A 15,437-nucleotide genomic window follows, 5' to 3' on the forward strand; every position below is an offset into this window, starting at 1 on the left:
CAGGTTTTCTCCAGATTTTCATCGGTCTGGGAGAGAAAAACCCGCAACTGTTCAGTCAGGGTTTGTTTAGCTTCCTGCAAGTTACCTGCTGCTGCTGGTCGAGAATTACTTCTCTGTGAAACGTGGATTGTTTTTTTTCCGAATCAGACATCCTGCCATCTATATAAAACACACACGCACACAGACACATATGTATTTTCCCTGGTCTGTTCTGAGGCTAGACATTTTATTATGTGTTTGAAAATTACAGGGCATAGACCACGCTGATGTTTTACTAACACATTTAGAATGTGAATGGTTTAACAAGAGATGCAAACAAAACTGTTTTTCTGTAGAGGCTCAAAGCTTGAGCTAGCAATTTTTAAAAAATGGTGCATATCTTCTGCAAAAATACATGGCTAGTTGCTGTGATCAGTTAAGCTGTCTAATAAGGGCATGGATGCATATAAATTATATCCTCTTTTAGAAATAAAAATGTGTGTAAATAACAATTATTGTATAAACTGTAGGTAACAAATAACTGAGCAAGTCCTGAATTGGAGCTGTTTATGTTTATTACTAATATCAACTGTGACCCTCAAGTTTATTTGCGCAAAAATTAGGAAAAGCACAAAGGAACAGAAATCAGCCTGAAAGACATTTATTGTTAAGAGAAGGTTGGATGCAGTTATCTTGTGGAGAGGTGAGCTGATGACTTATGTATCACTTTGTCAAGGAAAATCAATTACCAAGCGTCAGAGGAGGGCCTGGCATTCCTTCTTCCACGCTCCCCGTAATGCCCGATGGTATGATGGGTGCAGAATTAATACTGTAGACAGGGGTTTTCTAACAGCTAGGAATTTCTGGTCAATTAAATCTGGAAGCACCTATGAATGTTGGGTTTGGGTTTTTTTCCCAATACTGATCAAGATGATTGAGTATTTCTCGTGATTTTTAAAAATCTTTTTTTCATTATTTGTGTGAGGGTTGACTCAAGGATATGGATAAGATACTTGTGGGTGCACTGGTCTTTAGCGAAAAGATACGTTTCAGTGATCTAATAGGCTACACACAATAGGTAACTTCTGGGGCTATCTAGCTTGCGCGTTGCTCTGCGTATATTTGCCAGTGGTAGGTCTAAGAAAAATGTAGGGAACTTTTTTACTATTTTCAGTTTTTATTACAGTGCAGGCAGACCTATACAAAGACATAACCACAAGCTTCCTATTCTGAATCATTTTTGTGATACAGGCAAACCAAAATCATACAATTTTTGCAGGCCTCACTGTCACGCATTGGCTTGAAAAGGAGAGTGTGAATATACAAGGAATATGGGGTTTCTCTGTGCAAAGTAAAATTCAAAGTAAAAGTGCTTGTTTTTTCCTGGCATCTATCATTATAGACTGTATTTCTCATCTTACATTGCAGAGTCTGTTGAATGGATTAATGTGTTACAAACCCGATGACCCAATTGAATATTTGGAAAGCTGTTTGCAGAAAGTGAAAGAGCTTGGAGGGTCAGAAAAAGTGAAATGGGACACTTTTGTCAGCCCAGAAAAGAAGACCCTGCCTCCACTCAATGGAGGACAATCCAGGAGGTCTTTTTTCAGGAATGGTAATGTATTAGGTATAAAAATGATTGTATTTCTTGTGCTGTGGGTGGTTTTACATCCACTACTGAATGATTTTATACTTACTTGTATAGCAGATCATGCCTCATTCTGATTTTCCTTAGGCAAAGGACTCAAGGATTCTGTTTCCTTGTGTTTTGGCATTTGTTTTTCTCCTCCCATAACGGATGCTATGCAGGAGAGGAAATTGTGATAATTTTGAAGCCTAATGATGGATGTTTGCTGTGTAAATGTTTAACACATTAGCGGAGAGATTTCTCGTATTCTACCTAAAACATTTGCAAAGATAGCGGCAAAGTTGACTCAGTGCACTTGGTTTATATTTTTAGTTGGTCCTTATGGATGACGTACATAACAAGTTCAATGCAGTTACACTAGGTTGTTTCTCTAGTTTATGTTGGAGCTATATGCTAATTTACAGAATACAATGTAAATGATAAACACTTAGAAAAAGGTGCATCTCATAAAATCTGAGCAAATGTCATACCTGTAATTATATTATTTGTAATGTTAACAAAAAGTAATTAGCTTATCTTTCAGTTGCCATAGTTATTCTTCCTTGCCATCCAGCATTTCATTAAACTAATTAGCAAGAATACTATCTCTGTCTCTGTGTACAGCATGTATTGCCAAAAGTGTTCTGCTTAATAGTACAAGTTATCTGCACAATACAACCCTTTTCTTCTCAGAGGCCACTGCTGAACTCTGGGTACTATGGGGAGATTTTCACAAAAAAGCTGACGTGCTTGTGATGAAACACCAAAGAAACCTGACTCCTAGTGGTTCCAGTTTAATAAATCAGCTAAATAGAGGCAAGGAACATTTAATATAGTAACAGCAAGCACATTGTAAAATTAGGAGATATTTATACTTTATGTTTATTTATTATACTTACTTAAATCTGTTTACACAATAGATCTTGAGTTTTCTGTGTGTTTCCACAGTTCCCAGTTTATCTTACTATTTTACAGTGATGCCCGATAATTCTAACTTCCCATACCGACGGTATGACCGACTCCCTCCAATCCAACAGTTTTCGATAGAAAGTGACACCGACCTCTCTGAAACTGCTGAGCTAATTGAGGAGTACGATGTATTTGATCCTGCAAGACCTCGACCAAAAATTATCCTTGTCATAGGTATGAAGGCAGAGTCATTTTGACAAGATTTTATCTTTGTTACTTTGCCTTTTTATTTGTACTGTAAATACATTGAATGCCTATATGTATTTAAATACAATTTTTCCATCTGCTGTAGCAAGTGGTGCAGCCCAATTAGAGTGTATCAGAAAGTGAAATTGTTAGTGCTGAGGATATAGCATCCCAACTGTAAGTCTTTTAGGAGTTACAGTGAGCACATGTGGTCTTGTTCCGTAGACTGGATGCCCATTAGCAGCTGGAGAGCTTATGGTTTGCTTATGGAGCACATCCACCAGTTTGATTTAATCTAAAACGAACCCAACTCATGCATTTTAAAACAGCTTCACCAAGTGAACCAAAGTGCTCTTCCAAGGCATGCTCTGGATCTGAACTAAAATATTATCATAGATTTAGTACTCAAAGCTGCTCACAAAAAGGATATTAAAAAATATTGGATAAGCCAGCTCAAAAAGGTGATAGGGAACTGTTGTCCTCTCTATTTAGAACCTTGGAAACTGATTGGTATGTCCAGCTGGAATGAGCGTACATAGTCACTAGTCCATTGCATTGATAAATTAATCCCTAGATCTATTTGGCGAATGAATCCTGTGCCATCTTCAGGGAGAGTGAGCGATCAGTTAGCAGTAGTTAATTGTGGTCTCTCCCCAAGTTCTCTCTTGTGTGCTGTTTAGTGTCCTTTCTAAGCAACTCGTACTTTCCAGCCTCAGACAAGCATACTGTTAATTAAGAAATAGCTGCAGTTTAAGTCTGAAATGTTTTATTCTGTTTCTGAATTTAAGTTATTTGAATTAGTTTCCTTGTCATCTGGGCTAGTTGTCTTCTGAAATTTTACTGCCAGGCCTAATTCTCTGATTCTCTGAACTGTTTAAATAGTTACAGCACAGGTGCCAGGTGATGGAGAATCACATTTTTAGTCTATAAAGCCTTATCCGTATTAAAGAGATACTGCTTCCATAAGAGAGACTAGTAGGTAGTATAGTAAAAGAGAATAGAAATGTCTTCTCTGTATAATAGAGTGGGATGTCTAAGAACAGCATGTCCTCTAGGCTCTGCATCCAGCAGGTCTTGCAAATGTGGTATTGGAATATATTGAAAACACAAAACCAGGCATTTTTCTAGATATTTGTGGTATGCCAAAAGAATTGCTTAGGCATTAGAATTTTCTTAATCTTTTGTTTTGGAATTACAAATTTCAAAATGCAAATCTCTCCATGCACCATTGAACTATAAAGCTTGCATTAGATGGAGAAATAACACATGCCTTTCATTCATCTTAATTAATTAGCTAGCCTTCCTTTTCATAAAGGAGAAAAACTGGCTCCTTTTCAGTGACCACAGAAGGCTCTTAATGTATTGAAATCCATGTGGCTCTATTGCAGTAGAGTGATGAATGAAGGTTTGATCTGGGTGAAGTAAGGAGAGATTGACTTTCAACTCTGGAAATGAGTGTAGGGGTGTTTGAAGTGAAATCCTTGAACACCAGCATATAGTGAACAGATCATGGATTTTACAGAGCTTTTCTTTTCCCCCATTTATATAGGGAACATTGTAAACATTCCACAAAGGGTATTGTGGGTTTATTTTCCAACTGAGTTTCTCTGAATCTGTCTATTATAGTGTGATCTGATAGAAACACAATACTATATGTAGCTTAGCAGCTATTGTCCGATTTTGTACAGTATCAAGAAAATTTCTCCCAAATTCAACTTTCTGTTGAGAAAGCACATAAAAACACACACTGGAAAGAATAAAAGAATAACTAATATACTGAATGAAAGAGAACATGAAAAAAGTGTACTATTGATTTCAAGAGACAAATATTCTACACAAAAAATGTGTTGCATATTTTTCAGTTTGCATAAAATGCCAGCGAAAACTTCAGTTAAGCAAGCTATTTTTGTCTAACTAGTGATAACTAACCATACTGCCTAGCTCAGACGGTACTGGTCCCATTCATTGTTGGGGACTGAAATGAACAGAAGTTAAAGACCTGTCTTCTGCTTCGCATATTAGGTGAACTTTAATAATGCATTAGCCCAAGATCTTTTTAATGCTTCCATAAAGGTTTTTACAACTGCTTTGCTTTATGAAATCTATCATCCTTATAATGAACCAGGTAGCTCCCAGGCAAAAGAGAACTTGCTTATAAAGGTGGGGGTTTTGTTCTTTTTCTGTGTTTGCAGAACAGTGTTCTGGTGAAATGTAAAGCTACAAAGCTGCTAAGTGAGTAGGTGACTGGATTTTAGAAAAATCAGACGGAATCAGCCAGGATGGCACACATCTGAATCACTGGCAAATTAAGTCTCTAAGGCATTATAACACTAGGAAACTAGATTGTGTTTAAAAATGTGCTTCCTAACATATTTTGACAAACACATTTTTGCTATTGATATAGCCTGAATAAAAAGATCTTAAAAAACGAATCACCCGGTGTCATTATTACCCCATAGTTCAGTATGTTTTTAAACTGCACTTAATTAAAAATATTAGTTAATATTAAAAGAATACGTTTTCCTTTTATAATCAAAGTTTAAAGGATAGATCAAAGATAGTGCTGTCAGCCGTTGGCTGGCCCGTTGATTTGTTAAATCCAGTCCACAGCTAGATTTTTAAATCGTCTTTTCAGAAATCTTATTATTACATGAATTTATTTTGAATTTACAACAATATAAGCAAAATTGAAATTTTGAACTTCCATTGACAAAACTAGATTAAAACAACTGCTTTAGTAAAACTTTTTGGGCATACAAATCTTCACTTGAAACCAGTTAGCAAGCATAATTTTAGATGCAACAAACGTTCCCTAGTCTAGACATCTAAGAAATATGTAAAATAATCACGCTTTTCTTGAATAATGTATAATCTCAGAATAAGTGAAAAGAGTGAAAAACAAAAGTGATTTGATTTTCCTTTCTTGTGAACAGTTTGTCAGTATGATTTATCAAAGAGTCAGGAATGGATACATAGTTCAATAAATTATAATGATTTTCCGTGGAAAGTAATTTTGTCCTATCACTTTTCTCTTATTTTATTACCTGAATGTTTCCCCTTGGAGTGTAAATGGATAATCCCAGCTTGCTATAAAGGGACATTTTTGGATTGAGAAAAACGAAATGTATGAGAAGTTTATGAACATTAAAGCAAATACTTTATTAGTTTTTTTCTGCTTGCAAATCTAAATTGAAAGAATAGAAGTGCTGAACTACACTTTTTTTTTTCTGCTTCTCTTTAATGGCAAAGCAAAGCTCTCCCTAACAGGAGTGCAAAATCTATCTACTTGGTTTCAAAAAGCTTTTTTCAGCTATTTTGTGGTTTTACGGAGACTGATGTTTTTTCAAGTAACAGTTCTGTTTTTCTGGCATCTTTTGTATCTCTGCTGGAATAGGGATACTGTTTTCCTTGTTGTCGAATTTTCTAATTTTCTACATGTTACCTATGTATGTTTTGCATCTTTATTGTTTCTGGGGTGCAACACAGTCTGTTTCAAACTTGTCTTGAGTCTTCAGGGAAATAAACTGAATTTCCTTCTTGGAAGTTTTATATCTGCAGGAATTAAGCACAGCATTGGCTCCAGTATGTTTTATAAACCCTCTGCTCCGAAGCACAGTCACAACCTACCGCCCCTTTTTCCAGTAGTTAGGATTATTGCCAGTAAATAAAGCCACATAAATTCATAGCAATAAATGTTACATGTATGTATAAACACACACATATATAAGATACATTATTTATATGTTATGCTCATTAGATTTCAATATGTGGCTTTATATATAGAGAGAGGGTTGCTTATGGAAATCTTTACACAGAGTGAGTAGGCATTCCAGTAACGAGTCATAATCTTGTTCATTCACCTGGCAAAATCTGCTCCATACAAACTGGCAGCAATCATTGAACAATTAGCTGCACTTCTTTGTGCTGTTGTTTTCATCTACGTAAGAAAAAAGACACTGGGAATCAGTTACTGCAAACCTACTATCATTCCAGATTACCAAGAGCCAGTAATAAACTGTAAACTACATGGAATTATCTTGTTTGAACATTTGTATCAGGTACGTTTTTGATACAGGAATGAAACACAATGTAAGGTTTGGTGAAATGCATTTGTCATGGGGAAGGCTGAGCGTGCCATCAAAGGGAGCAGGGAGAGCCGAAGCAGAATTGCTTTGTAGCCAGTTTAGTGGAGGAGGTGATTCCTAGTATATCAGATGCTTGTGTATCTACAAAAGGGAAACATACTTTATTCTAATGAAGAGGATAACTAAACTGTCTATGAAAGAAGGAGTTCAAGCTGAAAAAACTAAGCCCATCTAGATCACCTAGAAGAACTGAAATGGAAGAATAGCTGTAAAAGCTAACATAATCTGCTGAAAGAAGAGAGAAAGCATGTGCCTTTTTAGGAGAGAAACAGCAAGAGAACTGAATGAGGGAAAAATATTTTTCAGTTGTAACCTTACTGTACAGATGTAGTTTTTCTTTCATTTCTTTGCTTGTGTGTTTTATGAACATCTGTAGCTGTATTGACTAGTTGGATGTTACAGATAAATGCTTATATTTGCATTTATCTTAACCTGGCTTGATTTAAGTATTATTTAAACTAATTGGATAATGATAAAGCCTTTTTTTTCCCAAGGGTATAACTAAACTGTGGGCAGGGTATGGGAACACCTTAACAATATGCAAGTTTCCCTGGGCATTCTCTTCAAATGGGTCCTGATCTGAGTTGCAAAGGCCAGGTGGAGAGTTACCATCACAGCCTCAGGGCTACAGAAGAGTTCCTAGTGACTACTGGTGACACTGAAAGCTCTCTGACATGTAATATTGGGGCACAGGTTTGAACCGGGTTACACAGAGAGTGTCATAACCATATATGAAGTAATATTGTAAAGCTTATCCTGCAGTCAAATCTGTATTAATGATATAAATGCCTAAAAGCTATTTATGGGAATAATACAGATAATATAAGAAAGAGTTATGTGATTACTAACAAGAAGCTCATTGTGTTCGTATTGACTTCAATTGCATTGCTGTATTTTTTAAAGTTCATAGAAAACGTATATTATATTTTTAATAAAACTTAATTCTTTGTCTGTTGAAATATAATTCAATGTTCTCACACACAGTTCCCCAAAACATAGCTACTTAGTGTTGGGAATTAATATAAAAAGATTTGTTTTGGTTTTGCTTTCTTATGATATTCAGTAACATACACTTTTCTATATATAAACATTTATTTTTATCAAAACAATTCCCTATTTCTACATACGGGATTCCAGTTTCTCTGTTCTTCACATCACAACGTGTCCTTTTAGTTCAGACATAGTCTGATTTTTTTTACATGCATTCTTGCTTCTGCTGTCCAGCTGACCTTCAGTTCAGCATTCCCTGCTATGTAATGTAGCTGTTTTCTGTGATTTTGATACCTATTCTGCCTGTGCTATATTGAAGGGTCTCTTTATTCTTCAAGATGTCCAGCAAGCTGAACCTTACAAATTGCTTCTCTATCAGATGCTTCAAGCATCAATACCAGAAGTATGCGTGATTCAATAAAAGTCCTTGTACCAAATCACTATGGAAACATCTCAGCTGATTATTTAATATTTTTCTGTATTTTAAAATTAGAAAACCTCAGAGAGTCATGCAAGCATATTTAGGAGCAGATTTTATTAGTTCCATTTCATGACTAGTCCATTGATTTCATTGGCTTATTTAACCAAGTATGATTCTTTCTGACATGAATACGCTTCAGACTATCTGGCTCTATCTTTGGATTCACAGAGTTCAAGAAGGGACCAGTTCATTTGTCTCTTCCTTGACTACAAATCAAGAAAAATTCCTTTCCAGGAACAGCTTTAGAATGAGGTCAAACGTAAAAGAACATGTTTCTTTTTAATTCACAAGTAGATTTGCATTCTTTGTTTTTTGCTTCATGTTACAAAGTTACCTTTATGATCAGGTAGGTGAGACCCATTTCTAAATGGCTGGTAACTAGTCATGCAGCTGCAAGATTTGCTCTAATAATGGTTGGAAAATTGGTGCCAATAGCAAAGATTTCACATGTGATTGGGTACTTCAGATGAAAGGTTAATTTAATGTTTTGCTTATAATTACCAATAGGTGGCCCAGGAAGTGGTAAAGGAACACAGAGTCTGAAAATAGCAGAACGTTATGGATTTAACTACATATCAGTTGGTGAATTGTTAAGGAAGAAGATCCACAGCACAAGCAGCAATAGAAAATGGAGTCTAATTGCCAAAATAATTACCACTGGAGAACTGGCCCCTCAGGTACAGCGTATCCTGTGTTAATGTTTACTTTTGAAGGATTTGTACATGCTGCATTAATGTGCACCATCAAGAAAACCTCCTTTACAATATTAAATAAATAACTTCTTTTCTCTGTGAAAGGAAACAACAATAACTGAGATAAAGCAGAGATTAATGCAGATCCCTGATGAAGAGGGAATAGTGATTGATGGATTTCCCAGAGATGTTGCCCAGGCAATCTCCTTTGAGGACCAAGTAAGATTGTTTTTATTCTTAAAATAACTTACATATCTCTACGATAGTTAAGCTTCTTGAAATCATCAGTAAGATTCCAAGAAAGACTAGATGTTATTTCTAACTGAGCATTGCTCTTTAAATCTTTGCAAGTACATAATTATAGGTTGACAAAAGGTTGTTCTTTTGGTTTACATTATGTTACGTCCTGTCTGAAGACAGAATATTTTGTAAAAAGACAATGTGATAATATAACCAATAATCCAAGCCTCTTGTCTCAGTAATGAGAATCCTCTCAAGATGAAGAAGAAAATAACATCAAATCTAACAATTAAGACTTTTTGTATCTTAGTGATTTAGAAAGGGGGAAGACATTGTATTTCCGTATCTATTTGTTCAATTTAATCTACATTAAGAGAAACATACTTAAATCAATGCATATCTTCATAATGCTTTTAATCTCAAGTTTATTACAGTGCATTGAAAAGACTGGAATAAAATAAGGGTTAAAACTGCCCATGTTTTGCAAGTTTTTGTAAACCAGAAATGATGCTCTTTTTTTAGAAATTTAGCTCATTTTGGTTATTCTAAACTACAGTTCTACAGTTTAGTTAGCTAAAACTGTATTCCTGACTTCTATTCACATATTGTTTTCATGTGTATATTTTAAACTAATCTAAAAATACTTAAATTCAGTGGAAAAACAAACAGCTTATGTCATTTTCTGATCAAGCGCTGTTAACATAACAGTTGTGGTCACAAGTAAAGGTTGCAGTTTCAGTGCTGAATTTTTAGAGCGCCCTTCATGCAGAGCGTTTCAAAGTCCTTCACAATTGCTGGTGTACTACCATTTCTGTACTTTGAATTCTAAGTGGCATTGCCAAGACAGAAGTAACAAAAGAAAGCAGCTAATGAGGCATTTCATTAGTGTGCTTTTATAAGGTATTATTCTGGGCAAAATTTAGAAGACTGAATTGAGGAAATTAAAGGAAACAGACAAAATAGTTATTACAGAAAATAGCCAATGACTGCCAGCTATATCTCCTTATAATTAACAAAAGAGAAGATTGACTATTTTATAAATGAAACAGCAGAAATTTTGGCTTAATGGTCATTTCCTTGCCTCATTTTTTTGTCCAGTGTATTGTGCGATAGTGTGACTTAAGTGCATTTCTTGGTGCTATAATTTTGTGCTGATGTTGTGTTTGATGAAAGAATGGGGGATGTGAAACTGGAAGAACTGGCAGGAGTTAAATTAAGTGCTTTGAGTTATCCTAGGGTCAGATTCTCCTTCTACAAAGGAAAACCAGTTAAACAACAGTTAAGCACCCATCATAGGGTCCATTAGTAATACCACTAAGAAGTGGAGTCCAGGAGGTAATAGAAAAAGCTCAGGCAATACCGTGGTGTAGAAGGGGAGAAAGATGAGACACTATGTTTCATATGTGTTTGAACCTTCCCTTTGCACCATTCTAATATGCTTTTATAGTATTTCCTCATTTAACTTGAAATATTCCCCTCTGCCAGCCTGGTTAGCTCTTGTTGACTATAGAAAACTATGTGGAAAAAAGACTGATAGAATGACAGATGATAGAAATCCCAACTTTGGCTCCTTTTTAGTATGTCGTGTTGTTTCAAGGATGTTGTAGATTGGTCTCTTTTTTTTTTTTTTAGAGAAAAAAGAGGATGGATTTAGTCATTTTAGAACTGACTATATTCTCAGACAGTTCCTTCATTTTCAGTCTAATGGGATTTGCTAAATCATACTCCTCAAGGCCTGATTCTGCCTGAAAGACAGATGACTATCTCAGTCTCTAAAAAAATCCTGGAGCACTTCCTATACAGCCACCTTTCAATCTTATCTGTTCTAAAATAAATATGGGAAAGGAAAGAAGGAATCACAGAGCCTTTATAGGAGCACAGGAAAGAAAATTTGGTCTGTTTAGGCTCCCCCTTTTCAACTTTCTTTGCAGCTGACCTCTTATATGAGCATATCTAAGGCCATGGAAGTAAATATACAAAGGATGTACGTATTTCAACATGCAATATCTGTTTAATCCAGTGGAATATGTTCAGTGTTTTATCTTGGCTTTATATTTTAAAGAAATAAAATATGGTTGTTGTTCCTTTAAAATTTCTGTTTAGTAAGCCATAATGCTACATACATAAGTAGGAAGGTCTTGTGGTAAGGAAAGGGGACTATCAGCAGACATGGCACCCATCTTCCTTCACAGGATGAGGCTGACAGTAATCCATGGCATATCAGGTTATTTACATTAAACGTGCTAACATTTTTAAGGCACTCAGAGATCCCTCAATGGGAAGTGCAACTGAGTTGTGGAGAATTCAGTAATTAACTGTTGTGATAATTTGTGCAGGTCTGCAATTAAAGATGCTATGGGTGTTTTCCACAGCTTAGAAATGTTATAGCTTTCTTGCTAGCAGTGTATAGAACAGCACAGAATTGTTCTCATGAGCTGAAAGTGACAAGATGAGAAATAATTAGTTGAAATTCCAGCAAATAAAGTTTTGATTAAATAGTAAGACACTTTATAATTAGAAGATCTATTAAGCAATGGAACATTTTCTGAAGAAAATGGTGAAATCCCACAAAATGCAAATAGTTGAATCACATTATTCTGTAATACATATGCTTTATTCTTACCAAGACATCCCTTGTAGAACACTGAGATAAAAAGTTCTGAATAAGAACTAATTCTTATTGTTATAATTAATTTTGTCATGGGTGAATACTTATTCTTATAGATGGTTCCTTTAAGACCATTACATGCTTATGTACCTGAAAACAGCAGCAAAGGTTGTATGACACAAGCCATTTTAAAGGTTACATTTAGGACAACTGCCAAAAGATGCATGAAGTAGGAGTTACTGTTTATTTAACTGTTTTCCCTCATTCATGATCCCTTCACAGCTGTTAATTGTTTTGATTACAAGGGTTCTAAAAGGCAATTCTGTGCTTTTGAACAGTGACTTTACATTATTATTTGTTCCATAAAGCAGCTAGAACACTTTTGGGTTTTATGATGAAAATTAAAATAATGATGGTAGGTTTGTGTATGGGGTTTGCATGGCAAGGTTTTGGTAGCGGGGGGGCTACAGGGGTGGCTTCTGTGTGAAGCTGCTAGAAGCTTCCCCTATGTCTGATAGAGCCAGTGCCAGCTGGTTCCAAGACGGACCCGCCACTGGCCAAGGCCAAGCCCATCAGTGATGGTGGTAGCTCCTCTGGGATATTTAAGAAGAGGGAAAAAAAACTCTGCACAACTGCACCCAGAGAGAGGAGTGAGAATATGTGATGGGAACAACTCTGCAAACACCAAGGTCAGTGAAGAAAGAGGGGGAGGAGGTGCTCCAGGCAAGAGAGCAGATTCCCCTGCAGCCCATGGAGGACCCCACACTGGAGCAGATGAATGTGCCCGAAGGATGCTGTGACCCCATGGGAAGCCTGTGCTGGCGGCTCCTGGCAGGACCTGTGAACTGTGGAGAGAGGAGCCCACGCTGGAGCAGGTTTGCTGGCAGGACTTGTGAGCCCACGGGGGACCCACGCTGGAGCAGTCTGTTCCTGAAGGACTGCACCCCGTGGAAAGGACCCATGCTGGAGCAGTTCGTGACGAACTGCAGCCCATGGGAAGGACTCACGTTGGAGAAGTTCATGGAGGACTGTCTCTGGTGGGAGGAACCCCATGCTGGAGCAGGGGAAGAGTGTGAGGAGTCCTCCCCCTGAGAAGGAAGGAGCAGCAGAGACAACGTGTGATGAATTGACCGCAACCCCCATTCCCCGTCCCCCTGCGCTGCTGGAGAGGAGGAGGTAGAGAAATAGGGAGTGAAGTTAAGCCCAGGAAGAAGGGAGGGGTGGGGGGAAGGTGTTTTAAGATTTAGTTTTTATTTCTCATTACCCTACTCTGATTTGATTGGCAATAAATTAAATTAATTTCCCCAAGTCGAGTCTGTTTTGCCCATGGTGGTAATTGGTGAGTGATCTCCATGCTCTTATCTTGACCCACAAGCCTTTCGTTATATTCTCTCTCCCCTGTCCAGCTGAGAAGGGGAGTGATAGAGTGGCTTTGGTGGGCACCTGCCATCCAGCCAGGGTCAACCTACCATAGTTTGTATAAGCGTCAATAGAATATGCTGGCTTTCTCAGTTCTTTCAGCCATATAGGATATAGAGTAGATGCCAGTGGGAGGAATGAGCAGCAGGGACAAGGGTGACTGTTCATTTATCCTTCATCTTTTGAGTGTGTTGGGATGGGTATTCATCTGTAATCCCATGGAAGCTTGAAATAAACAAACAAGCATTCATTTTAAAAGTAGCATTTTTCACTGTACAGCCTTTCTCCTTTGCCCTTGTTTACACAGACAGAAACAAACTCCAAGAATATATATAATAATACCAAAAATAAATTGTGGGGAGAGAATGCGAAGAACAAGTTATTAAACTGAATGGAAATAGAGATGAGTAATACAAGGTATTGAGGGAGTAGGTAAGGCTGGAACAGAGACTGAACAAATATGAGGAAAATAGGAGGTCTATAAACAAAACAGGCTACAAAAACCTAACGTCATTATAGGTCAAGAAACATGTCTGGTCTTTATTAATCATAAGAAGTCTATATTGTTTTGTTACCCATATGTTGTTCCTCGTTGTGAGACACGATGCAGCGGGGTCAAGAAAGTATCTGGACCCAATGTCAAATAAAGGGCCAGGAAGTCAAGACTTGGACTAGATGTGAGCTGGCCACAGTGGTCAATGAAAGGTGGACCAGGAGGGAGCCTGTACAGTTTTTAGCCTAAGCCACGTCATATCCCCTTTCTCCAGTAGTGCATGTTGTGGACAGTAGATGATGAACAACTGAAAGGCAAGGCACAAAGGGCATAAAATCTGTCTTGCTCCCAAGCACTAACACTATAGTTCCCTCAACGCTGTTTACTGAACCTTTTTGTATATATTATTACATGGCTTTCACCAGTAAGAACTGTGCTGAGTTAATGTAAAGATAAACTAATTTATATTGGAAATGGTTCACCGTATTAGTAGAGGAAAAGGAAAAGGTCAGCTAAGGTGCCTGGTTTCTCTTGCAAGCGCATGTAAAATCTAACTGTGCTGTGTTTGCAGACATCTTTAATGTAACAAATTATTTATGCTAAAATAATCCCTTCAGTTTTATGGCTCAGTAACATAGCTGTTACTGAGACTTGACTCTATCTGAGGTTTCATAATCTCTTCATTTTGTGAAAAAATCAAATGGATACATATATGTCTGAACTCTAGTTACAATACACGTCCTGCATAATGTTCTAGTGTAGAAATACACAATGATAATGAATTGTTGTTGAACTTCGCTTGTAATTGCTCTTGGTACTACCAGCACATTTTTTATCCCTTTGACTAATCCAGAAGCTGAACTTTTCTCTGGGAAAAAATGTTATTTTTAGGAAACGAGTCAAAGCAAACCAACTTATGCTAACATTCCCAAACATAGGTATAGCTAAAAGATGACTATTTCTTCCTTATTATGTTGCCAGACTCTTGTGGACAGTAAGTTCTCACAGTGTTGCTAGGCAGAATTGTATTAAACCACATTGCATCTCAATGACTAAACTGCCTAAGATAAAGCAATGTATCATTTGCAGCACTCACAGTATTTCTCTTTCTGCTTAGATCTAGAAACCAGAAGTAACAAACACTGCTTCCAAGCAATAACATCAATCTGGAATAAGTGGATTAAAAAGCACTTTACACATCTGAGGAATTTTATCTTTGAATTAAAGCTTTTTTCCCCTCTCTTTTCTTGAGTTTTGTTAATATCACTGTTCCTACCACCCGTATATTTTGAGCAGGAAAGAAGCCTTTAAGATGCCATCAGTGATGTTTTCAGATTTTCAGCAGTGCTTGCCAACCAGCAGCAACTCTGCCATTCTGGTCACTTACTTACACCAGCTTCATTTCTTAATGGTCAGCTACTCCTTGCAGACTCATTGCAGCCTGTGAGAACTCATAGCCATGAGCACTGCAGTTTTCTCTGAGTTTTGCTCAGTTTTCTCTGAACTTCTTAACTGAGTTGAAATAAGGCCTGTATTTTTCTCTTTGAGGACTGAATACATGACATATAACTTCTCTCATTGGAAGTCTTGGATTGTTGCCAAATCCTG

General features: G+C 37.0%; 1 protein-coding gene across 2 annotated transcripts in view; it reads left to right on the plus strand.

The window, feature by feature from the left end:
• AK5 (adenylate kinase 5) overlaps window positions 1–15,437 on the plus strand; it is a 101,526-nt gene that overhangs the window by 916 nt on the left and 85,173 nt on the right. Inside the window, exons 2-5 of one of the 2 annotated variants that reach the window (XM_072867016.1) lie at window positions 1,408–1,606; window positions 2,582–2,749; window positions 8,885–9,054; window positions 9,175–9,288. In XM_072867016.1, the coding sequence (XP_072723117.1) occupies window positions 1,408–1,606; window positions 2,582–2,749; window positions 8,885–9,054; window positions 9,175–9,288 (651 nt within the window). The remainder of the gene's footprint in view (window positions 1–1,407; window positions 1,607–2,581; window positions 2,750–8,884; window positions 9,055–9,174; window positions 9,289–15,437) is intronic. The other variant, XM_072867018.1, reaches the window with a different exon arrangement.

This window comes from Ciconia boyciana, chromosome 7 (genome assembly GCF_034638445.1).
Source record: "Ciconia boyciana chromosome 7, ASM3463844v1, whole genome shotgun sequence".
Lineage (NCBI taxonomy): Eukaryota > Metazoa > Chordata > Aves > Ciconiiformes > Ciconiidae > Ciconia > Ciconia boyciana.